This window comes from Oculina patagonica, chromosome 2 (assembly GCF_052425735.1).
Source record: "Oculina patagonica isolate OP01 chromosome 2, crgOcupat, whole genome shotgun sequence".
Classification (NCBI taxonomy): Eukaryota; Metazoa; Cnidaria; class Anthozoa; order Scleractinia; family Oculinidae; genus Oculina; species Oculina patagonica.
In genome coordinates, this window is record NC_135759.1 from 24929806 (window position 1) to 24942634 (window position 12829).

At 37.9% G+C, this 12829-nt stretch overlaps 2 protein-coding genes across 4 annotated transcripts in view; both read left to right on the forward strand.

Moving 5' to 3' along the window:
• The window catches only part of LOC144643725 (tachykinin-like peptides receptor 99D), a 140252-nt gene that overhangs the window by 55783 nt on the left and 71640 nt on the right, over nucleotides 1–12829 (forward strand). The gene's annotated exons all lie outside the window — the stretch shown is intronic.
• On the forward strand, nucleotides 891–7566 carry LOC144643713 (divergent protein kinase domain 1A-like). Of its 3 annotated transcripts, none has more exons than XM_078503048.1 (3): nucleotides 891–994; nucleotides 4618–4766; nucleotides 5928–7566. In XM_078503048.1, the coding sequence occupies exons 2-3, from the start codon at nucleotides 4653–4655 to the stop codon at nucleotides 7143–7145; spliced, it is 1332 nt and encodes a 443-aa protein (XP_078359174.1). In that variant the 5' UTR covers nucleotides 891–994; nucleotides 4618–4652; the 3' UTR covers nucleotides 7146–7566. The 3 variants fall into 3 exon arrangements, with proteins under 3 accessions (XP_078359174.1, XP_078359173.1, XP_078359171.1); XM_078503047.1 differs by lacking the exon at nucleotides 891–994 and adding an exon at nucleotides 3971–4087; XM_078503045.1 differs by lacking the exon at nucleotides 891–994 and having other exon boundaries at nucleotides 4472–4766.

The following is a 12829-nucleotide window of genomic DNA, read 5'->3' on the forward strand; positions in this document are numbered from 1 at the left end:
CACACCTTTTTTCTACTAGACATTATTTTCAACAGAGTTTCTTTTCTCAGATGATCAGGTTGTTGCTTCCGCTTGAAAAAAAGAAGCTAAGCCGAAGCCGAAGACTGGGGCAAACAATTGATCTGTTTTATCATACGACCACTGAGTTTGTTTTCGAAAATTTCACAGTTATTTCTCGGGAAGCGGGAAAAGCGCACTGCCTTGCTGGTGTAAAACAAAAGAAAATCAACACTTTGCATTCAATGATAAGAGCTGCTGGTCAATCCAGGGCAATTTTCCTTGCCTTCTTTGTATTATCGCTATTTGTTTGTTTGGTCTAGTTGGTAAAGTTGAACCCCGGTAACTCGAACTCTGAAGGGAAACGAAAAACAGTTCGAGTTAGCGGGCTTTTCGAGTTATCCGAGTTCGAGTTACCGGGGTTCTCTCTATGTTATTGCTGTAGGAACAAATAGAAAAATATCACACTTATCTTTGCGCGAGGCACTAATGAACTTTCTTTGTTCAGAAAGTCACAGGTATAAACAATAGAGAAGTCGATAACAAAGCTGAGCCATATTTTACATAACTGCGCATGAGCAGAATATTATTTCGCTGCAAAGATAAAATTTGGCCGGCAGATAGAAAACGCGCGAAATGCGAAAATTGCACTTGTTAGGAGGCAACCGCGTTACATAGCAACGAGATACTCCTAAGGGCCCTTAAAAAAATTTAATTAGTGTGTAAGATAGGCTTAAAAAATGTGGTCTTTCTATTGGTTATCGACGACATTTCGACTTTGGTGATTAATATCGGTTCATTGGCGAATTGTCGTTCACCTGGTTACCTTCCAGGCTACCTGTACCGGATCTCATCTCAACAACGTGACACAAGAAATTTCCATTTACACTAAGCGAGTGCAGAGATAACACGATAACAAAGCGAGATGCGAACGTCTTCCTGACTATCCCTTTAGACATTTAGCTTCTTCACACGTTGGGTTTAAAACTGGATAAAGGTAAAATCTGTGAGTTATTTAGCCATATTTTTTAATCTTTCGCTTTACGTTTGTCACAGCACTACCTGGGTGAACGATCGGTCGCAACGTCTCTTACTATTTAAATTTTATTTCTGTTTATATACTTGTTTTTTTTCTTTTACGGTGGCTTTTATAAGAGATTTGGTCAATATCTCTTGTGTCTCTAGAGTCTGGGGTTTGTTTTGTTCGAATACTGGCTTAAAATTGTTTAGGATTATTGGTTATTCAGTTTTCTACCCAGAAATAGTGAATACTGGCACAGCTTTATTGAATCAAATTAATAGGCGAAGAATACAATACTCGTGGAATAAATCACGACACTAATATAACAAGGCGTGAGAAATATTGTTAGGGATAGAGCGGTATTTTGCTGTAACCCGCAATGTTAAGTTCTAAGCGTATTTTACGGCTTCTAAGTTAATGTTCTGGCAACAAGTCCGATCGGTGTTTCAGATTTAACATCAATATGTTAATATAATATCATTCTATTCCCTTGTTCAGGAAAAATAGCATTCCGCTCCGGAAGGAAAGCAGATAGCTTTTTGTGGGCTCTGGTTGGTTCACTAGATAGTAGATAAACTGGGCTATTAAGAGGAAATCCGCCAGGACTTCGAGTAGTTATTGGACAAAATTATGTACCAAAACTATTTACACCTGATTGCAAGCTTTTGTGTTACTGCTTCAAATATCTTATCGAAAGAAATCTTTTCTAACAACACCACACATCGAAAACACATTTTGAAGTTCCGCTGAATTCCACTGAATCTCTTAAAAGATGTAAGCTTTTGCCCATATCTTGTGAACTTTAAATATCATTTTCTCAGACTCTGATAAGAAATTGTTGTACCAGAATTATTTCCACCTTATTGCAAACTTTTTTGTTACTGCTTCAAATATCTTATCAAAAGAAATCTTTTCTAACAACACCACACATCGAAAACACATTTTGAAGTTCCGCTGAATTCCACTGAATCGCTTAAGACGAATTTACAAAATGGCTACACGTGAGATTTTGCCCATACCTTGTGAACTTTGAAATTCATTTTCTCAGACTCTAATAAGAAATTGTTGTTGGTGTTATCACGGATAACTACTTACATCTTTACCTTTTATTAAGGGTAGGAAATAACGCAATAGGATTTAAATTATTCTGGAAATTGATTTTTGTCCAACTTTAATAAATATTACTCGACTTCCTAGTGGATTCCGTCTTAACTGGTTTGCAAATCGCCTTCGGAAGTCGTTTTCTAACCGACATTATTTAACAACGAAAATCCTCAACTTTTTATCTCACTTGTTTTGTAAGAAAAAAATCATCTCGAAAAAAATCGTCTCATACTATCTAAAAGTATACTCGCATCAAAATAAAAATGGCAAGACACAAAATTATTCTATTAGACGCTCAAATCCTCAAGAGATATTTTCTTTTTCATTTCCCAAATGCTTTTGTTGTCCACTTGCCTTTAAACATCAAACAAAGTTTTATGCGTCTAGAAGACGCACAAAGTTCGAAAGCCGATTCCAAACCAGTATTCAGTATTCTTTTTAAAAAATAGTCACCCAATTAGCACATTTTTACTTCGCTTTTGTTCTTATTTTTATCTTGCTTTTTTGCATATGTTTTTATTCATTTTGCATTTTGTTTTTTATCCTTTGAAGGCTGTAGAGTGACAGTCGAAAGCTCATATTTTAATGATTTAAACAGTGAACGTTTTTATTGTAGTTTTTATTATGTCTCTTCCTGGCTGTGCTTCATTCTTTACCGCTGTCTTTAACCCATAAAGTTGATAACTGATGGTAATCTGGGCCGGGTTGTTCGAAAGACGATTAACGCTAACCCAAGATTAAAAGATGATCAAGATTTTAATTTCTCTTGTTTTAAAGGGTTTCCCAAAGCTAATATTTTGTTAAGTTTGAGATTGGTCCATGTAAAAACTGTGGGACAGAAAATATTAACAGAAAACCTCAACGAAATTATATAAAATTGAAATCAAATTCCACGCTAATCGTGGATTAGCTTAATCGTGCTGATTAGCTTAACCGGGCTGACTTTTAAAGGGGAAGTATCACGGCGATTTTGATTGTTTTTCGAAAGTTGACTAGAGCGGCATCTTGTACGCAGCAGTAGAGTACATGTTAGCCCTACTGGGTATGTCACAAGCAACTAGACACCGCATTACGACCACTAAAGCTCTTCAGCATGTGGTCCTGGGACGATAACAACGCATAGATTATTGAAATACGGTGACCTAAGAACATCTTAATAACGTTTTTACGCCCAAATTGTCAGCCTCAGTCCAAAAATTTGACGTTCTTATGAAAAAGAAGAGTGAAACGGGTTTAAAGGCAGAGGTGTGGGGTATTAAAGGTGTGAGTGTGGATGGACTAATGTATGCATGATTGCAGTCAACATCGGTCAAACGTTCCTTCAAGTGCATTATTTTTAACCCACTTAAATACCAAAACACCTTGCGTCTATTTTATTATTGAGATAGAGTCGAGAAGAACAGAAACTTTAAGGGAACGTCATTGACTATTTTACTCGATTTTTTGCCATGAAAGTTTGAAACGAAGAACGATTGAATAAACGCTTGAGCGGTTTTGAATGAATTCCCAATAACGAATTAAAGACATTAAAGACGTTTGCGAAATGATATTTGTTATTCACAAGTTCATTTAGCACACTAAAACGACTTCTTTTCCAAATCTTGGACATCTTGATATATCAAAGGATGGGTTTGCATTTAGTGTCTGTTCTGCGCTTGCCAGAGACGGAATCCAACAAGGTTGTTATTTTTATAAATCAACCGAAAACACAATACAAACCAACTTTGCATTTTAATTGATTTATTCCCATGGAAGTTTTAAACAAACAATAAAATCAGAATAAATTCAAAGTTCACTCCATGATCGGAGGAACGCTTGAGCGATTTTGAATGAATACTCGATAATGAATTCAAGACGTTTGCCGAAATAACACTGAAACGATTGTTGTTCCAAGTCTTGATATATCAAGGGATGAGTTTGCAAGTAGTGTCTGTTCTGCGCTTGACAGATACGAATTTTAACAAGGTATGTTATTTTCATCGATCAAGTTTCAAATCAAACGCGGCAAACGCGATACAAACTGCAGCTAGACAATAGTTCAGCACCGCAACAGGACGTGCCTGCCGTCTAAATATTCGCATGTAGATCATGACACTGATCATTTTTGCATTTCCATCAGTTGTCAGTTGTGCACCTACTAAAAAGCTTTCATATATGGATTTCGTAAAATATAGTTTAGAAGCTTTTCTGAACTTCACTTGATAATAAAGCACCTCGCCGGTATATAATAATACGCATGCAAAATGGGATTGATAACTTATGACGACTTATGATAACTAAATGACGACTTATATTCTAAATCCAAAAGAAATAATACTAAGTACTAACAAATTCTTTCTACGAAACCTTTTCACTGATTTCAATTTTCACTTGATAATAAAAAGCTCCAAACAATACCGATTTCTACTTTCCACATTTGCTACAACTGGACTTTCACATTTTTGACTAGGGCCGTTTCAAACCGTCGATTCACAAGTTTGCTTTTCTTTCAACAGGTGCCGTTTAAACTGCAGTTAACCATTAGGTTATCATGGCTGGGTGGAAACTGAAAGCTGTTATTGTTACTGTTGTTACTCTCTGTGCTCTACCAGTTATATTTCGGAGGCATTCAAAGTGTAATCTGTCTTCTGTCATAACTCAGCTGGTAAGAAAGGCTCTCAGGGCCTCCCGCAGGCTAGTTATTTTGTTCTCGACAAATTTTGTTATCGATTTAACTAAATGTTTTCAACTACTGATTCTGTCCGATGCAAACACTCCACACATTGGGTGTGTTAGTTGTCAATAACTGAGCCAGGCCAGCGAGAGCTTGGGAACTAGCATTCACTACGCACGCGCAAACCACTGACCTCTGACAACGCAGTTACGATAAGGCCAACATTCCCACACACGGAAAACCCGGTCAAAAACCTAGTTCTCGACAATTAAGCAATTTCCCTTTTCGAAAAGGAAACTGCCTGGCTGTCGACAACTAAAAATTTAGCGTTTAGTTGTCGACAACTCACCTCACACACTACGTTTTTTAGTTGTCGATCACATTTAATTGTCGACGGGAACAACCCATGTAATACTATAAAAAAGTAACATACAGACGACTTATAGTTTTGTTTGGAATAAATTAAAAAATTATTTTAAATAAACCAGCTATACAAACATGATGCAATCATGATATATAAAAAACTATGCGCGTCCATCCAGGTCATCCAGGGTTAGCTATCGATCGATAGGTGGCACCTTCATAACCAATCAGATGGCAAGTCTGTCAATGACCAGTCATCGAATTGCATCACATGATTAATTTAAGCGAAAACCAAAAATTTAAGTCAATCGAAATTGGAGAAAGCTCAGGTACCAGCTGAGTCCCATTAAGATCGTGCCAACGTGATCACTTCTGACCAATAGGGACACGAAAAAATAATTCGTTTTGAAAAACAACGAGGGGAGGGAGGTGAAGGGATGGCGCAGTGGTGAGAGCACTCGCCTCCCACCAATGTGGCCCGGGTTCGATTCCCGCACCCGGCGTCATATGTGGGTTGAGATTGTTATTGATTCTTGACCTTCCGTTGTTCTTATTCTTGTCTTCCACCGGTTTTTCTCCAAGATATCTGGTTATCCTCCCTTCTGGAAAACGAACATTTCCAAACTCCAATTCGACTTGGTTGGAGGACCTGCACAAAAACAGCTAAAGCTGATGTGGCCTCCTCTCTAAATATTGTAGATAGTGCTCCTTTTTTAGACTACAAAAGTATCTTCAATTTATGCAAGGGCTTACATAATTAACTAAATTGTACTCTTGTCACTGTTTCAGTGTTCAGCTTATAAAGAAGGTTATGTATCAGGACCAATTTGCTCCGATCTCTGTGAACAGAACAACATCCATCTTAAGAAATGTCTCACGACAGTGCCTGACAAGAAGATCTATGACGGAGAATGGCATGGAACGAGTGTCATCCTGAAAGTGAATATGAGTTGGTTTAAAGAGTTTGAAGAAAGCCAGAAAATAACGGACAGTGACGCTGCGTCATCTTATCAGAATGATGTCTCGTCCAGGGTGAATACCTTGTTTGGCAACTGCTCTCAGTGCAACAAACTTGCATCTCTTTTGTTGTTACTTGGTGATGGGGACGGTGATGGGTCAGTTACAGCCGCCGAGGCCAGGACATTCATTTCCTTACTACAGCATGTAGAACCCATGATGCTGATGGCTTTAAATGAAAGTAAGCACACCGTGGATTTCTATGGCTATTGTGGCGGATTATACATGGTGGAGAAAGTGCCTTTTGTAGCTTCAAATGTGTTTCATGACAGCTGGGAGTTGGTGGACCTTGCATTCCTGCCTGAAATATTTGAACCACTCCAAAACTTGTTGAATGAAAACATAGGAAGCTTTTTAAATGCTGCTACTTTTTATATGCTACACATTAGTACCATTTTCAATGATGCCCTCACTGTCACAAAGCACCCTGTAGCTAGAACCTTCTTTCAGGTACACGTCACGAGTGAACGCGAAAAATTTGACTTTGCGTATTCACTGCTAGACGCAACATTAGATGTGGCAGTGACTCGTTATGGCTTGACTCATTCATGTGACGTACACCTGGGAAATTATGGAATTACCAACAAATCAACGGTAAAACTCATTGATCTTGATCTCACGTACCCTCATGTCTTTTTGCGAAGCCTTCTTGAGCAAAAAGAATGTGTATCTGACATGGACTGCTTCGTGGGTAGTTCCGAATGTTGTTGGTCAGCCTGTGACACAATGGCGGGTACTTGTAAATCACTGTTAGGGCTCCAGGATTTACACATAATCTGTGAGGTTGTCTTTCCTCGCATGTTTACACGCCCAAACATCCTGGATCCAATAGGTTATAACACTACCTGCTTGGTCAAAGCCGTAAAGAAACTTGCTGAAGTTTGCAGCAAGATGCCAGTTGCATATTCAGTAAGACAGTTAAGGCATAACATCCTTGCTGTGAAAAAAAGACTTCAATCGATTGAACTCAAGTACATAGAAACGTGTTAGGATCGAGAGTTTCTGTGTACCTTTTTATCAAAAGTTGGAAAATAAGACCTGGCTAAACTAGGAAACATTGTTGCGGAAACATTGTTCCTTGTCATGTTTCCTAGGTGGCTAAATTAGCGGGAAGCAAGGAAAATGTTTGCTGGGAACTGGGAAACATTTGCGTCGGCAACAATGTTTCCTACTTTAGCCAGGCCTTTAGTGTCAAAGAAATATGTATTTAATGATGAAATAGAACGGTTTATGACTGAGTGTTGTCAGCAATAACATACATACATACTTTATTCGTCCCAAAAGGGCTTTTCAGAATAAAGACATAATTAAAACTAGGTACTGTTAAATTAATTAGCTAATTGGCTAGTACATCAGTAAGAAACTTATTAAAAATTAATTTATTATTAATATGTAATTAAAATTAATAAAATAAAAATTATAAAGGTAAAGCAACCAAGTCTCTAAAAAGTTTGAGATAAGGCTTCTCTTCAGGCAACTTTTGAAGTCGTTTAGGGTCGATTTCAACTTAAGAGAAGAATCCAATGAGTTCCAAAATTTAAATGTCCTAAAATAGAAAGTTCTTTGTCCTGTGGCGGTTTTATAAAACAAATTACAGCTGGCAATCACAATTAACGCAAAAAACACGATAACCAATCGGAATTGAGGCAAATGTATACGAGACCGGTAAAAAGCACGGGAAAACGCGGATGGCCAAGTCACGATTGGTTTTGCTTTTGTATGTCGAGCTAGTGCCGCGCGGTTTTTTAACAAATCACCGAACGTAGAAAAGTGCTGTATTTTATCAATTAAACGCCCCCGGCGTTTATTTCAAACTTGGCTCCGTGGATCCGGCGTTTATTTGAATGGTGCAGTTTATTGGAGCAAAATGTTTGCGAAAAAGGGTTTCAAATCGTTATTTGTGACATGAACGTAATTTGCCATCATACCTAAACCATATTACACCTCAAATAAATGCCTGGAAGGCTTACTTACAACTCTAGCTCAGAGACCCGGCATTTATTCGGGGCCCGAAGTTTAAGACGTTTTGGGAATATTAGTGTTGTAAACTACGTTTTTCTATAAAAACTTACATGTGTGGATAAAGACAGTCCTGGAGATTAAGAACTATTTTTGGCACTCCTGTTTAAAGTACCCTGAGAGTTTTCGATTTCATACCCAGCCATTTCATACAGTTTTTCGCTCCATTATCCGCGCAACACGCAAAAGTAATTTTCGCTGCGTAAGTTACCCCATGGGGATGATAAAAATATGTAAGCGTTACATCATGTAAGTGATAAACTACAAAATACAAAAGACCTAATTAGCACAATAAGAATATAATAAAACTAGAGGTTAAAAATACAATAAAATATAAATTACTAAATGAGATAATTTATGCAATAACTGAAGATACAACGTGCACTGTATTTCTTAATAGCTAGTGACTTCTACTGTATCGGTACAACACACGGTAGATTTTAACTGTTCAGTGAAAGCTTAATGTCTCCTGACAAATCTGATTTTTATGTTTCATCGGGTGCAATTAACCACTTGCGAAGTTGGAAGAACCGACTCGACACGATCAGTTCATCACATTACATCACCTTTATTTCACCTCGGAATTACAAGGGAAGCTGTGTAGCTAATTTCTCTGAGAAAGAAAATAAGAAGAAAAAATAAATTAATTAATTAATAAATAAAATAGTATAAAGTATATAGTGTATAGTATATAGTAAATCACATGTGGTCGTTAAAGTGCATGGTTGGTTGCCTAAATCAACCCTTAAGCATTCTAGCTCATTCTGCTGCTAAATGTCATTGATGCAGTTAGTTCAGTAAAAATTGCCCAGTTATTCAACTAGCCTTTTTTGGCGTCCTGGGGCGTAACGAAAATAATAGAGATCGATACCCTTGAGAAACATCGTTTCTGGAAATCTCTCTCATTACGTCAACATCCTCAGAAGATAATGACCTGCATCGGATATTTCTTAGGAAATCACTGAACCTAACAGATCATCGTAACATTACTGATTTTGCATATCTAAGACATGTCATTCTTTCGGCATCATCAAACTGGTCATTCGTGCAGTCAGCTTCATAAACAACGCCCAGTTGTTGTTGTTGTTGTAGGGTTCCATCGCCATTACCAGCCTGTGTGTATTTTTACTTCTTTTATTTTGCGATCGCCAAGAAAGGTGAGTTTTAGTTTCATAATTCTAGTCGACCGGTCAGGGATACATTTTCTTCTCTTTTTTTGTAAGAGGGCGGAGAAAGGCGAGAGACGAGACGAGAACAGAGTAAAATCTTTCGTAAAGTAAAGTGCATGGTTGGTTGCCTAAATCAACCCTTAAGCTTTCTAGCTCAGAAATCCCAAATCTCAATAAAAGGCTAACTGCAAGCTACCTAAACTAACTGTAGACTAACCAGAGTACTATTTAGGCTAATCGGAGTACTATTTAGGCTGATCGGAGTACTATTTAGGCTAACCGCTGTAACCGGAGTGCTATTAAGGTTAACCAATGTGTTATTTAGGCTAACCGAAGTGGCTCGCATAACTCGCTGGTTCGCCCGTTGTCAAGACCTAGTGGAATCATTTGGAGAAGGCAGCAGACAAGTGTTTAACATTATCGTTATTCCGATTCGACATTAGTAGAGAACGTGTTGTGTGAAAAAAACTTTCAGTTAATTTTTGTAGATTTCAAGTTGAACAACACAGATAATATAATAAGTGAAAGATTGCTTGTCTAGAATTCTAAATCTTTTTTCTTTACGCGCTAAGTGATTCGCTCAGCATTGCGCGAAAACAAGCAGATTAATTTCAGCATTGATGACATTGCCTAAACCAAGTGAACAGAATATTCGCGTTTCAGTCAATTTTGCGTTTGTAACGTAAGGCCACTTATCACTTTTCTAGTGATATCAAAGAAAGAGAAAACTTACTAACTAATCAAATGAATGGAATGTGCTAATTATTCTTAGCAAACCACTGAACACAGCAGACCACAAAGATACAGCGCCATGCAGCGCGCATTGTGATTTCTTAATAGCTATTGACTTCTACTGTATCGGTACAACACACGGTAAATTTAAACTGTTCAGTAAAAGCTAAATGTATCCTGACAAGTTTGATTTTATAGCTTCATCGGGTGCAATAAACCACTTGCGAAGTTGAAAGAAGGGACTCGAAACGATCAGTTGTAAATCACATGTGGTCGTTAAGTGCATGGTTGGTTGCCTAAATCAACCCTTAAGCATTCGAGCTCGTTCTGCTGCTAAATGTCATTGATGCAGTTAGTTCAGTAAAAAATGCCAAGCTATTCAACTAGCCTTTTTTGGCGTCATGGGGCGTACCGAAAATAATAGAGATCAATAGCCTAGAGAAACACCCTTTCTAGATATCTCTCTTATTACGTCAACATCCTCAGAAGTTTATGACCCGCATCGGATATTTCTAAGGAAATCAATGAACCTCACAGACCATTGTAACATTATTTTACATATCTAAGACATATCATTCTTTCGGCATCATCAAACTGGTCATTCGTGCAGTCAGCTTCATAAACAACGCCCAGTTGTTGTTGTTGTTGTAGGGTTCCATCGCCATTACCAGCCTGTGTATTTTTACTTCTTTTGTTTCGCGATCGCCAAGGAAGATGAGTTTTAGTTTTATAATTCTAGTCCACCGGTCAGGGATATATTTTCTTCTCTTTTTTGTAAGAGGGTGGGGGGTGGAGAGCCGGAGACGGGACAAGAACAGAGTAAACTCCTTCATGATGCCTAAATCAGCCCTTAAGCATTCTAGCTCATTCTGCTGCTAAATGTCATTGATGCAGTTAGTTCTGTAAAAATTGCCCATTTATTCAACTAGCCTTTTTTGGCGTCATGTGGCGTAACGAAAATAATAGAGATCAATAGCCTAGAGAAACACCCTTTCTGGATATCTCTCTTATTACGTCAACATGCTCAGAAGTTTATGACCCGCATCGGATATTTCTAAGGAAATCACTGAACCTAACAGACCATCGTAACATTACTGATTTTGCATATCTAAAACATATCATTCTTTCGGCATCATCAAACTGGTCATTCGTGCAGTCAGCTTCATAAACAACGCCCAGTTGTTGTTGTTGTTGCAGGGTTCGATCGCCATTTCCAGCCTGTGTATTTTTACTTCTTTTATTTTGCGATCGCCAAGGAAGGTGAGTTTTAGTTTCATAGTTCTAGTCGACCGGCTAGGGATACATTTTCTTCTTTTTTTAAGAGGAGAGAGAGGACTAGAACAGAGTAAAGTCCTTTATGACTTTCAGTCTGAAAGTAAACTTAAAACTGTAAACTAAACTAACTGTAGACTAACCAGAGTACTATTTAGGCTAACCGGAGTGCTATGAAGGCTAACCAATGTGTTATTTAGTCTAGCCTAAATGGCTCGCATAACTCGCTGGTTCGCTCGTTGTCAAGACCTGGTGGAATTATTTGGAGTAGGCAGCAGACCAGTGTTCAACATTATCTTTATTCCGATTCAACATTACTGAGAGGACGTGTTGTGTGAAAAGAATTCTCAGATAATTTTTGCAGACCTTTAGTGGAATAACACAGAAGACCAAGTTCCTTTTCTTTGCGTGCTAAAGCAATTCGCTCAGCATTGCGTGAAAACAAGCAGATTAGTTTCAGCATTAATTGACGACATTGCCTAAACCAAGGTAAAATGAACAGACTGTTCGCTTTTCAGTTAATTTGGCGCTTGTAACATAAAGCTAATTGACGCTTTTCTCGTGAAATCGAAGAAAGAGAAAACTTAATAACTAATCAAATGAGTGAAATGTGTTAATTATTCTAAGCAAACCATTGAACACAGCAGACCACAAAAACAATACACTTTTACTTGAATAAAATAATTTATGCAATAACTGAAGATACAACGCGCACTGTGATTTCTTAATAGCTAGTGACTTTATTTTTATTTTATTGCGAACACACAAAAAGTGTTTTTACAGCACACATACCACACACCACACACACTAGTGACTTCTACTGTATCGGTACAACACACGGTAGATTTAAGTTTGTTCAGTGAAAGTCTCCTGACCACTCAGCCGAGTAGAAATCAAATGCAAAATCTTCAGAAATGCCATCTATTAGTTTGTTTTGGCGAAATGGGGCGTACCGAAAATAATAGAGATCAATAGCCTTGAGAAACACCGTTTCTGGAAATCTCTGTTATTACGTCAACATCCTCAGAAGTTTATGACCCGCGTCGGATATTTCTAAGGAAATCACTGAACCTAACAGACCATTGTAACTAGTATTATTGATTTTAAATATCCAAGATGTTTCGTCCTTTCGGCATAATCCTGCTGCGTATTATAAAGTCATTCGTGCAGTCAGCTTCATAAACAACGCCCAGTTGTTATTGAAGGTTTCCATCGCCAGCCTGTGTGCATTTTAACTCTTTTATTTCGCGATCGCCAAGGAAGGTGAGTTTTAGTTTCAGAATTTTAGTCAACCGGTCAGGAATACATTTTCTTTCTTTTTTTTTTGCAAGAGGGCGGGGAATGGGGAGAGACGGGACGAGAACAGAGTAAAATCCTTCATGATAATGATTATCATGAATGATTGGCTGCAGACCAGTGTTCAACATTATCGTTATTCGATTCAATATTAGATAGAACGTGTTGTGTGAAAAGAATTCACAG